The 15,847-nt window shown below is 36.2% G+C and overlaps 1 protein-coding gene across 4 annotated transcripts in view; it reads left to right on the top strand.

The window, feature by feature from the left end:
* Positions 1–15,847, top strand: part of SEC23A (SEC23 homolog A, COPII component) — a 71,963-nt gene that overhangs the window by 44,691 nt on the left and 11,425 nt on the right. For all 4 annotated transcript variants that reach the window (XM_078053600.1, XM_078053601.1, XM_078053599.1 and 1 more), the window contains 5 exons: positions 18–171; positions 8,312–8,389; positions 10,605–10,766; positions 12,725–12,811; positions 14,634–14,789. In XM_078053600.1, coding sequence (XP_077909726.1) covers positions 18–171; positions 8,312–8,389; positions 10,605–10,766; positions 12,725–12,811; positions 14,634–14,789 — 637 coding nt within the window. The remainder of the gene's footprint in view (positions 1–17; positions 172–8,311; positions 8,390–10,604; positions 10,767–12,724; positions 12,812–14,633; positions 14,790–15,847) is intronic.

Raw genomic sequence — 15,847 nt, 5'->3', positions numbered from 1 at the left:
TTTCTTCTTGCCTTTAGCTGGGCAGATGCTCAAACTCAAATCCAAAACATTGCTGCGTCTTTTGACCAGGAGGCAGCTGCCATTCTTATGGCCCGGCTGGCAATCTATAGAGCAGAAACAGAGGAAGGACCAGATGTGCTTAGATGGCTAGACAGACAGCTCATTCGACTGGTAAGAAGTAAACATTGCACTTTTCTCAATCTATATGCTTTTGTTCGTTGTAAGTATTTGTTGCTTTTGTTAAGTATCTCTTTCAACATACTTGACAATTAACTGAAAGACTGTATGAGAGATTCCTATTCAAGTTGCTGAGAAAGGCATAGTAATGAATAGTAAGTACATTTATCTCTTCCAGTAAACTAAAATACCTTTTTTCCTTAAAAGAAAGAGTGACACCTAAGTAACCTATTCTTTTTTTTTTTTTCTTTTCTTTTTTGGGGGCTGGTATCACATTGTTCCAAATTTAATCCTAAATTGTAAATTTTTTTAGTTTTTTTTTTTTTGCATATTTTTTCTTCATTGCCATGGTTTTATTATTTAAGGGGAGTTAATTGTGATATAAAAATTATATACATCAACATACAAAAATATAGGTAAGTCTTGATTATCTGGATCTATTAGCAAAATGTGTGTTAGTAAAATTATTGATAATGCTGATATACTTGGGTTTTTTTTTTTTTAAGATTTTATTTATTTATTTGACAGAGACATAGCGAGAGAGGGAACACAAGCAGGGGGAGTGGGAATGGGAGAAGCAGGCTTCCCGCCAAGCAGGGAGCCCGATGTGCGGCTCGATCCCAGGACCCTGGGATCATGACCTGAGCCGAAGGCAGATGCTTAACGACTGAGCCACCCAGGCGCCCTATACTTGGGTTTTTAATATAGCAGGAACCCAGTACTTATATTTTGACCCACAATGCTTAGTTAAGTTCTATTCTTTTTTTTTTTTTTTTAGATTTATTTATTTATTTGAGAAAGAGGGGAGAGAGCACGAGCACACAGAGGCAGAGGGAGAGGGAGAAACAGACTATCCACTGAGCAGGGAGCCTGATGCGGGGCTTGATCCCAGGACTCTGGGATCATGACCTGAGCGGAAGGCAGACATTTAACTGACTGAGCCACCCAGACACCCCTCAAAATGAAGTGCCCCAATTAAATTTTATTCTTAATGCTACATTTTTACTCAGCAAACTCTGGCTTATTATTTTAGTCAAACACCCTGTTGAGAACTCTCTCTGCTAAGCTATTAGATTTCTGTTTGTAACAGATTTTGCACTTTGTTTAGATTTTCATGTAGTTTTTAAAACATTCTTGAGTGAACTAGTCTTTTTTTAGTATCATCCAGGACTTGTTTTTTTTTTTTTTTTCACTTTACCTTCAAAGGTGTTTTTATACTAACCTCTCTGTGGTGAAAGCAGTGTTATAACATCAGCATGTCTTTTTCAAGAGGAGGCATAAAACCTCTCATAGAGTCAGCCACTGATTGAACACCATCGGTACAAATGCCAGCCCAGTTCCTCCAAGATGAACCATTGTTTCTAGATAGGACGATAAACTATTAAATATATTTTGACCTTTTCTAGTTTGGGACAGCAGAAACATTTTCTTGAATCGCACTACCATTTAGCAGTTTGACATGACATTAGTGCAATCTGTTGGCTCATCAACCTGAATAGAGAAGCTGTTATTTTTCAGCTGATTGCATAAACCTCTTTAGCATCATGTGACATGTTATCAATGCATTCACTTATTATATTGTTTTAAAATGGAACCTTTTCAGTTTCTCAGACTGCATTTTTTTTAAGATTTATTTATTTTAGAGAGTGTGTGCGTGAGTGGGGGGAGGGACAGAGTGAGAGAGAGTCTTAAGCAGACTCCCCACTGAGCACGGAGCCCCACATGGGGCTCGAATTCATGAGCCATGAGATCATGACTTGAGCCAAAACCAAGAGTCAGAAGCTTAACCAACTGAGCCACCCAGACACCGCTCAGACTGCATCTTATCCTAGCATTTTACTTACTATAATTTTATATATTGGTATTATTAGGTTCTATTACTAGTTCTGTGACTTTTCCTTTTCTGGGTGAGAAGTTAGTAATCTGAAATAGCTTGCTTCCTGAGCCTTTTCAATGAATGTGACTTTGTTTTAATAAACACTTTGTTGTTTTGAGAAGAAGGTGTTTAAAGTAATCAGCACCTTTATTTGCCAAATGGCTGTGGTTTGTAGTAAAGTGCTTTTGCTGTTTTGCTAGAACTATTACTGCATATTACTGCATTACTGTCACATGTGACACAAAACTAAATAGTACAACTTGGGTTATCAGCCTGCATAAAAGCCATTGATAAGTAGGTTTCATTTGTAAAGATTGATCTTTTCTGTGTCCCTTATTGCCTAAGTGTAGTGAAATGACTCAGAAGATTGTAATTCTTCAGAATTTTCTGTGGGCTTCTGTTTGAATCTCTCTCTCTCTCTCACACCTGAACTTCAAATTTGCCATATTGTTTGACATGCTTGTAAAACACAAACACTATTAATACATAAAACAGAATGGCCTTGTAAAGAACTAAATGAAACAGTTACAAAAAGTACAAAATTACAAAACCTACAATATAATTTACTTCTACACATTCTGCAATTTTATAGCATTACAATAGCAGCACAAGGCTTCTGGGGATAGAGAATAGATGAGTCATGGCATGATGAAAATTTTACTCTTATCTTCTGCCACACCAATATAGCTTGTCTATTCCTATAAGTCAGTCGGCAAATGTGTGTAAGAGGAAGTTGGTGGAGGTAATTTGAGGGAGAGGTTGACATTACCAGACTAGTGCCCTGCTTTCTGTGCAAAATAGCTTTCACCGGTTCTGGTGGCCTCCCTTATCATACGTCAAAAACTGAGAATGGAGTTCTCCAAATGAGCATAGTCCTACTGCATACTGACACATGGGACTGAAAGGTGGCTAAGAGAAATTGCTAACAGGTAACTTGGAAACCGTCTATCACTGTGGCTGGCATCATGTGGTATGCAAAGTTCAAAAAACAAATAAAAAAAACAACAACACAGTCTCTTACAGAACCCATAGTGACTAAGAGACCCTGATCTATGGTAAAAGTGGTGAGAATGTATCTTTACATTCTTTTAATTGATTGAATCAAATTGGCATACAGTTGAAGTGAAACTCAAGGTGACGACCAATGAGGCTTTGTTACAGAGGCTGTTCTAAGATTCATTTTTTGTATTGATTCTGTACTGCTGAAGTTTCAGCTATAACAGTGATAACAACACAGATAGAGAAGGGGTTAATAATACCTTTTAGGTACTATACTTTTCTAAGTTTTTTCCTAATGAAGAAAAATCTAGGAAATTATACTAACAAACTTCTTCAATATGGCATAGTGAATATAATTGTTTTCTTTTTTCTTGATGCCTCAGACTAATTTTCGTTAAAAATAAATATCTTTTGGGGGCACCTAGGTGGCCGACTCTTGGTTTTGGCTCAGATTGTGATCTCAGGATCGTGAGATTGAGCCCCGCATTGGGCTCCCTGCTCGGTGTGGAGTCTGCTTGAAATTCTCTTTCCCTGTCCCTCTGCCTCTCCCGCTCATGCTCTGTCTCTGTCTCTCTCTAAGATAAATAAAGAAATCTTTTAAAAAACCCAAACATCTTTTTAAAAAATGTTTTGTAGATAATGGGCACTGTATGGCCAGATTGGTACTGTGCCACATTTGCTTCTGACATTTTTAATGTAAGCGCTTGCTCCCCTTGGTCATAATCACTTAAGATACTGGTATCAACATTTGATTTGTCACCTACATCCAGACCTCTTGTTTGGGTCCATCTTGTGCCCACCTTTATGGATTTGTTCCTTACTTTTTTGACTTCTGACCTTTTCTGTTGAATGATACCCTTTTTACAACTTAAACTTGATACTTGATTTTTTTTTTTTTCCTCTTTCACCATTGGTTTACCCACTAACCACAAATTGTATTTTCCCTTTAGCTGTGCTGCTAGCTACGGTGGATAAACAGTTCATTTGATTAGACTTGGCCCAGGAGACCCTTGGGACTTTCCTAGCAAATCCTACCCCAGCCAGCTTTTTTCTTGTTATACCAGTGGGACCACACACTTTAGTTGTGCTGTTTTTTGTTTTTTTGTGTTTTTTTGAAGAGAGAGCAGGGGTGGAGGAGCAGAGGGAGAATCTTCAGCAGGCTCCACGTCCAGCACAGACCCTGATAGGGGGCTTAATCTCACAACCCTGAGATCATGACCTGAGCCAAAATCAAGAGTTGGAAGCTTAACTGACTGAGCCACCCAGGAGCCCCTGTTGTGCTGTTTTTAAAGATGACCACGTTTGTCATTACCATTTTCTTAGAGAGGTTAGGCTTTGACCATTAGGGCCTTTTATGTGTCTGCCTTTATGTGTAAATAGTTACTGAATTAAAGACAGAACTAGATTTCTTGTTAAGTGTTGTTATTTTCCTCAAGAAAATTATTGTTGCCTTATCTGCCCGATCTTATTACTTCTAAATAACTCAAACCATGGATCTTTGATATACCTTCTTTATTCTTCAATCTGGTTTTTTTTTCCATCTGTATTAGTGTTTTGGTTAGGTTGTAAATAAGGACTATTCCTCATGATTCCAGTAATTAATGCAGGGCACTTGATAAGTGTTCAAAAAAAATTTTAAGAAGTATCTCAAAGTGAGATGCTTGGGTGGCTCAGTTGGCTCAGGTCATGATCCCAGGGTCCTGGGATGGAGTCCCACATCGGGCTCCTTGCTCAGTGGGGAGCCTGCTTCTCCCTCTGTCTCTGCTCCCCCTGCTTGTGCGCTGTCCCTCTCTGTCTGACAAATAAATAAAATCTTTGAAAAAAAAGGTAACTCAAAGATTAGAAATGTATGTTTGTTTTTAAGAAGCTTTGCAAATTTTATATTGTTATCTGTGATAAAGTTTGGCTATATTTATCGAAAAATTAGGTTAATACATATTTAACATCTGGATGCAGAAGGTTTTTTTTTTTTTTTTTTTTTAGGAGGGAAGGCGGGAGGGACAGAGGGAGAGAGAGAATCTTAAGCAGGCTCCACACCCAGTATGGGGCCTGATGCAGGGCTCGATCTCACAACCCTGAGATCATGACCTGAGCCGATGCTTAAATGACTGAGCCACCCAGGTGCCCCTGATGCAGAAGGATTTTTAACACAAAATAAAAAGCAGGAACCGTTAAATAAAAATATTAAAAAATCTTATTACAGGGGCACCTGGGTGTCTCAGTTGGTTAAATATCCAACTCTTGATTTTGGCTCAGATCATGATCTCAGGGTTGTGGGATCCAGCCCCACGTTGGGCTCCGAGATCAGCAGGGAGTCTGCTTCAGATTCTTTCCCTCTTCCTCTGCTCCTGCTCTCTCTCTCTAAAATAAATAAATAAATCTTAAAAAAAATAAATAAAAGGTTTTATTACATTAAAATGAAATTAAAAATCTGTGTGGTAAGGGTGCCTGGGTGGCTCTGTCAGTTAAGCGTCTGCCTTTGGCTTGGGTCATGATCCCAGGGTCCTGGGATGGAGCCCTGTGTTGGGCTCCCTGCTCAGCAGGGAGTCTGTTTCTCCTTCTCCCTCTGCCCTTCTTCCCAGCTTGTGCCCTCTCCCTCTCTCCTCTCAAATAAATAAAATCTTAAAAAAATAAAATCTGTGTGGTAAAAATACTATTATCAAAATTTAATGCCAACTTGTATGTATGACTTATATCTATGACATATTCTTATACGTATAACAGAATGTGGAAATTTTCATATATATATCCTCTTACAAATCAGTAAGATTTGGGTAAAAAATGAGTAAAGATCAGGAACGAGGAATTAGCAAAAGAAGGAATGCAAATGACCAGTAAACATACGAAAAAATTATCAATCTTATTTATAATCAAAGTTAGAAAATAGAACAAGATAACAATTTTTATCTGTCAAACTAATAAGAATTAGAAAAACACAATAATGCTTAAAAGTTGGTTAGTATTCAGGGAAATGGACAGCTTCATAGCTTGTAGGTTTGGAGTATGAACTGTACAACTTTTATAAACATCTGTATAACCTTATATATAGAAGGCAGTTGATGACATATCAGAAGCTTAAAAACTGCCTTTTACCTAGAAATCCTACCTCTAAGAATTTATTCTAGAGATATAACAGGATAAATATAAATGCTAATAATGAAGGATTGGATAAGATTGTTATGGTATATATTTTAATATAGTGGAAAGCTCTTCAGCCATTAAAAATGAAATGATTATTTAGTGATATGAAAATAAATGTTCATAATACAAGTAAAAATTTTGGACATAAGTATCAAATATGTCCCACTCTAAAAATTAGCCTTTTGGACATCCCTGGTTACCCAAGCATAAAAGTCAATAATGTTGGGGCGCCTGGGTGGCTCAGTCTTTAAGTGTCTGCCTTCGGCTCAGATCATGATCCCAGGGTCCTGGGATAGAGCCCTGCATCGGGCTCCCTCCTCGGCGGGAAGCCTGCTTCTCCCTCTCCCACTCCCCCTGCTTGTGTTCGCTCTCTCGCTGTGTCTCTCTCTGTTAAATAAATAAATAAAATCTTGAAAAAAAAAAAAGTCAATACTGTTTTTATTACCCTCATTAACCATAACATCAGATTTTCCTAATGCTTTAACAGAATTCCAGGCACAATTTAAAATGTGTATATTGTAATGTGATCAATAGTTCTGAATAATGTGTGACTACTGGTTTTGCTCACAGAATCTTTTCAGTGTATTTGACATTTTAGATTTCAAGTGTATCTGATATACAGATCAACAATTCAGGAGAGCTTTCTGCAAATGGTGAAAATGTTCTATAATCTGCACTGTCCGTTACAGAAGTATTTACTGCCCACATACAGCTGTTGAGTACTTGAAATATGGCTAGTGCAATTGAGGAACTGGAATTTTATTTAATTTCAATTTATTTAAATTGCTGCATTTAGCTAGTGGCTATCATATTGTACAGTGAACATTGCTCTCTTAGTCTATAAGGTCATCAGTGAAGTATTATTAAGGGGCATTAAAGACAACAATACTCTTATTTCCAGATACCAAGATCTATTTTCTGAGGATTAGCTCTACAACCATAGCTTTTCTTGCGTGACAGTAGTTCTGAAATGATTTTTCCTCGAAGCCAAAAATGTGATCAAACCAATTATGCCTTTCTATGTGCTCTATACATAGTTGCATAAATAAATCATATAGTTGAACATTCCAGGAAGCAAAAGCAACTGCACTAACTATAGCAGTGAATCTTTGCTAGTTTTTACTTGTTATTTGTGCCCTTGATCATATATGAGAACTGTGCTGAACATTGCCAGGATATGGACCAGTTACATTAGTACTATAAAAAAATTTTCAGATCAGAGACTGTGGAAGAACAAGGAGAGGAAGTTAATGTTTGTTGAGGGCTTAGTGTTAGTCATTTTGCTGAGCACTTTCTCATATGGATTATCTCAGTTATTTAGTTGCCTTTTGTCACATCATCATGGAGGGCTTACTTCTCGCTTGCCAGTGTATGTGCCTCCATTTACTTTATTTCCTTCTTATTTCTGCCTTTGTGTTTCTTCTTTGTTTACCAGTTTACCTGTTTGTCTCAGATTTTCTTTTCTTCGGCTCTTCTTTCTTTTTTGGCATTGTTTCTATTGTAGACTTTTATATCATTAACTTGCTTTTATAACCCCTATGGTATTTTGAAAGTTGCATCTTCCTGTCAGTACGCTGTTGTCCTTTTTCGGCAGAGTCTTAAGGAGCACATATTGAGCTCTTTTGGCCATTATCTAAGAATTCTTTATCAGATATGCTTAGTTTAAAAAAATCCAAACATTGAAGATGAGTTGTTGCGCCGGAGCAATGTATTGTTTGCTTCTCAAATTCAAATATATTTTTTTGGGTATAATCCTTCTCTTGGTAAGTCTGTAAGTAAATTCCAATTTTATCCCATATCAAGTATCTGCCTTCTAAAGAGTAATAGCTTTTTTTTTTTTTTAGGATTTTTAGTTTATTTGCGAGAGAGAGAGAGAGAGCACTAGCAGGGGGAGAGGCAGAAGGAGAGAGAGAAATAGACTCCCAGCTGAGCAGAGAGCCTGACTAGGGGCTCAATCCCAGGACCCTTGGGATCATTTCCTCAGCCGAAGGCAGATGCTTAACTAACTGAGCCACCCAGGTACCCCAAGAGTAATAACTTTAAAAAAATAGGGTATGTATAGGCAAGAGGTTTAGCTGTATGCCAGGCAATATATTACTAACATTTTATTTTATTTAGTGTCAGAAATTTGGAGAGTATCACAAAGATGATCCAAGTTCCTTCAGATTTTCAGAAACTTTCTCCCTTTATCCACAGGTGAGTAGAATAAAAGTCCATGTTCTTTTCTTACTGTTGACAGTAGCATTGGGTCTCACTTTTTCTGTTGTGTAAGAATATAGGACCTGTTGTATTGGGTTATTCTTTTGGTAATGTTTTAAGTTTTGGGATAGCTAAGAAATTAATATTGTGCTTGAATAGTCATTGAAAAGTGTATTATAATATTTTTATGATGGCCTTCAAAACAGTCATCTGTGGTGAAATAAATTTACACTGGAACCCTACTCTGGAGTAGAATTAGGTGTGAGGTAGATTTGCTTTCCATCTGATATAAGGGATCTAATTATAGTAGTACCGAAAGGAAGTAACTTGACCAGTCAACTAGTCTTACAGCATGGTACTGTTTTACCTGAGAACAAATTTATGGGGATATACCAGATAAATAGAAAAGAAGCTAATTTGATTTATCTTTCAGAACTTTTTTCACTTGGGTTGTAGAATCTACCTGTCTCATTTTGATAGATATTTTTTAAAGTCTAGGTTGTTTATATGATGAGTAACAGAACATTTATTCAGCTGAGGTCCTTATGCAGGGAACTTTAGGAGAATAAAGATGACTGACACAGATCTCACTTTCAAGGAGCTTTCAGTCTGAAGGGTGAGATCTGAAATATATATAACACAGAACAGAAAGGGAGAAATGCTATGTGAGATATACAAAATTTAAACAAAACTTAAAGGAATCATTCCAAGTGAATAGTGTGATACATCTTTATAGAAGAGGTGGCAATTTTAGCTTAGCCTGGAAGGATGATTATATTGAGATGTGGAAATTCAAATTTTTGCCCATGAACACCTCGCTCAAAGCTTCAACTTTGTTTTGAGAACTACTCTTATTTTTTATTGATCTGTAGTGTAGAAACTTCATGTTTATACAGGGAGATGTCCCTAAACCTCTGGTTGCAGTTTTGGAGAACTAGGAAAGGGCAGAGTCTCTTTGTCTTAAGGCAGGCAAAACCCTTTCTTAGGCCTCATATTAGCAGAAACTAATAGGAAAGAGAATGTGGGCATTAGCCTCAGTATTTGACTGAATGCCGAACACTTTCCTTTCTTTCTCTTCTCTCCCAACTCCAAGCCTTCTTTTTAGGCTTTTGATAGGTGATAGATCTCCCGAGAGATCTGGGCCTCTCATCTTTTCCCCTCTATTGGAAATCACAGAGGACCCAGAAATAATTTTTTTCTTTGGGCTTACAAAGCCTGATGCTCTTCTAAAAGGTAACATAGACTAAATTTAGGGAAGGTTTTTATTTCTGGAAAATCTACCCCCAAATTTACCAATTACACATTGCTGTGAGTAAACAGGAATGGCTGAAGTGGTAAGGGATGAGAGAGCCTCTTAGTGAATTCTGATCACTGAGAACAGAGAAGGAATGAGAGTGTCACTGAGCAGCCTGTGCTGGGAGAGACCTGTGGAATGAGTCCCAGGCAGGAGCATCATGTAGGCACTTGAGCCCTGAGGGTGGAGGGCAGTGGAGAGAAGTAACTGAAAGACAAATGAGAGCTCTTTGGAGAGCTGATTCTTTTGATTGTATCTGAGACCCTTTGATTGTATCAAAGCACAATGTAGCTGTCCTTTATTCAGGCCAGACTCTTCCCCTTTTTGATCTCTTTCATATGAGGAGTGGGTGGAAGGAAAGTGAAAGGAGAAAGAAAGAATGAAACGGTCTAAAGAATGTTTCTTAGGGATGAGGAAGAACTTAAATATTAAAAAACAAGTAGGTGTATATAAGTCTTTTTTTTTTTAAATCAATGCAGATCCTTCCCAGTGCAACTTTTGGGAGCTCTCAAAAAGTAGAAAATCTGTTAGTCTATTTTTATGTTCTCTTGGAGTCTTTTGGTGGTGGAAAGGAATAGTAGTAAAAAAGTTCAAAGATGTGGCCAGAGAGATGAGGAATAAAAACAAAGAATGCTGATAATGCACCATGTAGCATCAGCCTCTGAATAACTTAGATCTGAGCAAGGACTTTTTTTTTCCCTATTCTTGTTTTCCTTTTGAGTCATCTCTTTTATTTTAATTTTTTTTATTGTTGTTAAATTATATTTTCAAGTAACTGATAAAGATCGTGAATACAATTTAGAAGGTCCTTATAACTTGTTTTTATTGTCTTAATAGTTCTAATTAAATGCTTTTGTAATAGTAAACTCCTGTTGAAGTAAAATCAGTAAAAGCTATCTCACATTTTTTTTCTTGTAGTTTATGTTTCATTTAAGAAGATCTCCTTTCTTACAAGTTTTTAACAATAGTCCTGATGAGAGTTCATATTATCGTCACCATTTTATGCGTCAAGATTTGACCCAGTCCCTAATCATGATTCAGCCTATTCTGTATGCGTATTCTTTTAGTGGACCCCCAGAGGTAAGAGAGGCAGAAAACAAAAATTGGTTTTGTTACTGTGATGTGTGTCATTAAAAAGTGAAAACAATTAAGTTTTTCTTGGAATATAGTTACTAAATACAGGAATTTAGTTCAAGAAGTTATGTTATCCATATATTCACTTAAAAATATTTGAGTGCTTACTATATGCTAGGTTGCACTAGGAAATCATTTAAAAAAATATAAAAACTGAGGTGGAAGAGACTTTTAAGATGAATTTGTGTAGTTATTTGGTTGATCAAATCCTCTAGGGCTTATGATTATCCTTTTGTCTTTAACAGTATCCAGAAGTAATGATGATTCTAGAACCTGTAGCTTATTCCAGAGTATACTGTCTGATAATTAGGACATTCTGTCTAAAGAAAACCTCTTGCTTAAATATCATCTTATTCTCCTGTAGCTTTTTTTGAACATAAGATAGTTAATTATAAAGATGTATATTTAGAAAGGTGGTAATAAAGTCATCCATTTAGATTTCTTAGCAAACTGTCCCACTTACTTTAACCAATTGTTAAATAAACAGTTTTTCTGTTTTGTAGTTAAAATTGTCTGTTTTACCACTTACAAGTATGGAATGACTGTATTTGAAAGTAATATTTAAGAATGGTCAGCATAAAGAGAATATTTATAATATCTCCTGATTAATGATCTCTGGTGATGCCTTTATTCATTGTTTCGTAAAAAATAGTATATAAAACATTTTGTTACTATAATTGTTTTTAATTTGTCATAGTGTCTACTTTTCTAGAAAATACATATTGTTAATGTGATGGTCTAGCTATGTATTTGGTTTTATAGTTCTTTGAATCGGGAAACAAAGCTTTAGAGATTTTTTTTTCTCATTTCAGAGTAATACATGTAAATTGTAGATATCTGGAATATGTAGATTAGTGTTTAGAAGAAATTTGGAATCCCACAATCCCTATTGTCTGCTCCTGTTAAATTCCAACCTTTCCATTTAATCCACGAATCCCATTAGCTTCATTTACTTAAGGCTCTGCTGTTGGAGTGACTCTCTTTCCTCCATCATCACTTGCTCTTCCTCTGGATCATTCTCATTAACATAGAAACCTGAGTCACATTCATGTTAAAAACCAACAGACAAAACCACCCTTGACTTCACATTTTCTCTAATTGCTATTCATTTCTCTGGTCTCAGTTGCAGCTAAACTCAGAAAATTACCTATTGTCTCTATGATGATCTCACCTCACATTCTCTTCTCAACCTCCATTATTCAGATTCTTGTCCTTACCATTACACTGAAACAACTCTTACCAGGCTACCAATGTCCTACGTCTTGCCAGAACTCTCGACAGCATTTATTTACCTAATGAGGACTCTCCTCGAAAACCTTTTGTTTAAACTTCTCTGACACCTGCAAAACCTCTAGGTTTTCCTCCTAATCACTGCCTGTTCCTTCTCAGTTTCCTTTTGCTGACTTCTCCTTTTCAGATCTTTGAAGTGTTGGCATGCTCTGGGGCCCAGTCTCTGGCTTTTGCTCTATCTTCCCTCCCTGTGGTGTAGATATGTACTGTGATGCAGTACAATCACATAGCTTTAATTACCATCTTCATGCATGTGATATCCAAATTTATGTCATTAGTTCTGGCCACTCCCTTACATTTCCTACTCAGAACTATTTTTCCATCTCCAAATTTGCTCTTTCCCAAGCCTTTCCCCTCTCACTCACGGGTCCATCATCAGGCTTAGGAGTTAACGCTGATTTCCTCTTGGCCCTAATCTGTTTTTCAGTTGTTACCTCCGTTTATATGAGTTCTCAGAAAATTAAAATGTACTGCAAGAATTCATGATAGCAAGATGTTTTTAAGTTATAAGATACAAATTTAAAATTTTAAAGATATCCTGGAAAGATCTATTTTGTAACTTTAAGTAATTTCTTTTTCCATCTTCCTCCTTTCTCATTGTTTTCTTCTGTTAGCCGGTTCTTCTTGATAGCAGCAGCATTCTTGCGGATCGCATTCTTCTCATGGACACATTCTTCCAGATTTTGATTTATCATGGTGAGGTAAGATTCCATTGCATTTAACGCTATGCACGTGTGTGCAACAGAGTGTTTTTATTCATGGAAGCTGTCCCTTCTTTACTATATGACTACTCTTTCCTCTCTGATAAACTTTTATTTCCATTTTTATAAAATAGGTATAAAATATGATTCTTCTTGCCACTGGTTTTTAGACTTCATTTGCACTTGACCTGCCTGTGCTTGTTTTGTCCATTTGTCCATGTACGATTGGATAAATGGATTTTACACAAAGCGTAATGTTGTGAAAGTAAGAGCATTGATGTATACATAGGCATGCCATACTTTTGGGTTTTACCAGAGACATCGAGAAGGGAAAAGCTTTTGTCAAGTAGGCAGGCTCTCCCTTTCATTACTTCATGGTAATCATTTAAAAAGTATTCCATTTAATGCATTTAAAGTATTTAAAAAATATTCCACATGATCTGAAAACTCATTTTAATGGATAAGTGAATTAAAATTAAAATTTATACCTTTACTTAATTGGAATGGTACATGATTGAAAAGAGCAGAATATTTTAGTAGCTATTAAGCTTTAATCAGGTATTTAGCAGAACTCTGTTCATTCCTGCATTTATTCATTCAGCCAGTAATTAAATGTTTCCTCTGTATAAGAAAGCACTGTGTTCTGGATGCCTTGAAAGATACAGAGATTCTTTTTTTCACAGACCCACACTCAGATTTATAGTCTAGGATTCTAGTAACTTGTGCAGATTTATTTTTCCAATTGTTTTAATTGTAAATGATTTTAGATTTGCACTGTAATTGTAGAGGTGTACTCAAAATATCCTTTTAAGTAATATTATCTAGGCCTTTGAAAAGATTTATTGATTATTATTTTTAATTGATACCAGTACTAATGTCCTTTAATTTTTAAGGATAATGCCTATTACATGACAGAGTGAGGTATTTTGCTGCTTTTTTTGTGTGTGATTTTTTAAAAACTAGTTTGTTAATGTGCTGAAAGGAGAAGTCTGAAATGCACATGACTGTTTCTCTGTTAAATACAGAGCTGTAAAGCCATATAGAGTATATACTGACTGATGCAGTTAAGTTAGAAACCAAGCCAAGTTTAAATTTTTGGATGATTTAATTACATGGTTTTTGGAGCCACTTACCTTAATAAAAGAATTGATTCAAATGCTCTTCTACAGGTTTATTATCTTTATAATTTTATTGCTATCATTACTAAAGTTTTTATGTTTATATATCTTGCCAGAACATAACTCCATTGATAAAAATCTTATAATAGTAGGTGGTTAATTTTGACGTCTCTGGGAAATCTGTTAACAAAAATCCCTCTTGTTTGTCATAAACTTAAGTAGATAGATTTTAGCTAATAATATAAATGTAGTGTTTGAAAATTTTTCTGGTTTATTATTTCTTTTTACTTTTAAAGGAGAAGAAATATTCTAATTTTGCATCTCTTTACTCAAGAATGCCAAAATTAGTGTTCTTCTTTTTTTTTTAAAGATTTTATTTATTTATTTGACAGAGAGAGACACAATGAGAGAGGGAACACAAGCAGGGGGAGCAGGGTAGGGAGAAGCAGGCTTCCTGCTGAGCAGGGAGCCTCATGCGGGGCTCGATCCCAGGACTCTGGGATCATGACCTGAGCCAAAGGCAGACACTTGACGACTGAGCCACCCAGGCGCCTCAAAATTAGTGTTCTTGATTTAAAAACTGATAAATAATGATTTATAATTTTCTTATTTTCTGAAGATTAATTCCTTTGAAAAAACCTCCTAAAGTTTTTGGATAGGCAAGAAATTAAAAGTAATAATTCCTTTAATTGTTTTAAAATTAGACCATTGCACAGTGGCGCAAGTCAGGATACCAGGACATGCCAGAATATGAAAATTTCCGCCATCTTCTACAAGCCCCTGTGGATGATGCACAGGAGATTCTTCACTCCAGATTTCCAATGCCAAGATACATTGACACTGAACATGGAGGTAGCCAGGTAAGTATAGTTAATTTGTTTGTTGTTAGTATTGATTGTAATGAGTTGTTCCTATTTGCCTTCTGACTTTTAATTTGAAAAGACTGTTTCACAAGGCAAGTGAAAGAGGAAGGATGCGGGTAGAAGGTCACAAGGGACAATATGCTTGCTTTTTACCTTAGCATTGGGAGCAAAGCAGTGATTATTGGCCAGTTGCTTAAAGCTAGCAGTTTCTCCCACCTTCTGCCACCAGCTCAGATTTAATAACAGAGCCAGGATGATGTTATGGTGGCACATCAGCTTTAGTGGGGCAAGAAGAACAACTTGGAAAAAATTTTAGTGTAGCTTTTTTAGTATAATTTTGTTAAATCTGTTTATTTAATGAAGAAGTCTGGGAATATGAAGTTTGCGGTAACATAATTTTTTCTGTTTTCCTCATTCTGTCATTTCGGTTTTCTAGAAAATGTCATATAATAGGAAAGCATTATATTACAAAAGGCCTTGTGGATTTTAGAATTATGAAGATTAAATAAAGTACATGTACATATATACATGGCCCTTCAGGACCTTTCAGAAGGCTAGGTTTAAGACCCCTTAACATAGACTCTTTTTTTTTTAAAGACTATTTATTTATTTATTTATTTGACAGAGTGAGGCACAGCGAGAGAGGGAACACAAGCAGGGGGGAGTGGGAGAGGGAGAAGCAGGCTTCCTGCAGAGCAGGGAGCCTGATGCGGGGCTCGATCCCATGACCCTGGGATCATGACCTGAGCTGAAGGCAGACGCTTAACGACTGAGCCCCTTATTATAGACTCTTAAAATAGTTTTTACTTCTCCCTTGTAATTGTATTAGAGCTATAATAAATTTAATTATAGGTTATCATAAGTTTGTTTCACTTACTAAAGGCAGGTACCTTGCTTCATTTATTGTTGTTTCCCTAGTGCCTAGCACGGTATTATAAAATAGGTAGTAAATATTAGTAACTATTATTCATAAATGATAGTAGTTATTTTTAGGGTTTTATTATATTTATAAGAGGTACCATGTATTGAGAATTTGCAAAGCTGTTAGTACTTTA

Source organism: Halichoerus grypus, chromosome 8 (genome assembly GCF_964656455.1).
Source record: "Halichoerus grypus chromosome 8, mHalGry1.hap1.1, whole genome shotgun sequence".
NCBI classification, from domain to species: Eukaryota; Metazoa; Chordata; class Mammalia; order Carnivora; family Phocidae; genus Halichoerus; species Halichoerus grypus.
The sequence above is the reverse complement of the archived record's forward strand: the minus strand, read 5'-3'. Positions and strand labels throughout refer to the sequence as shown.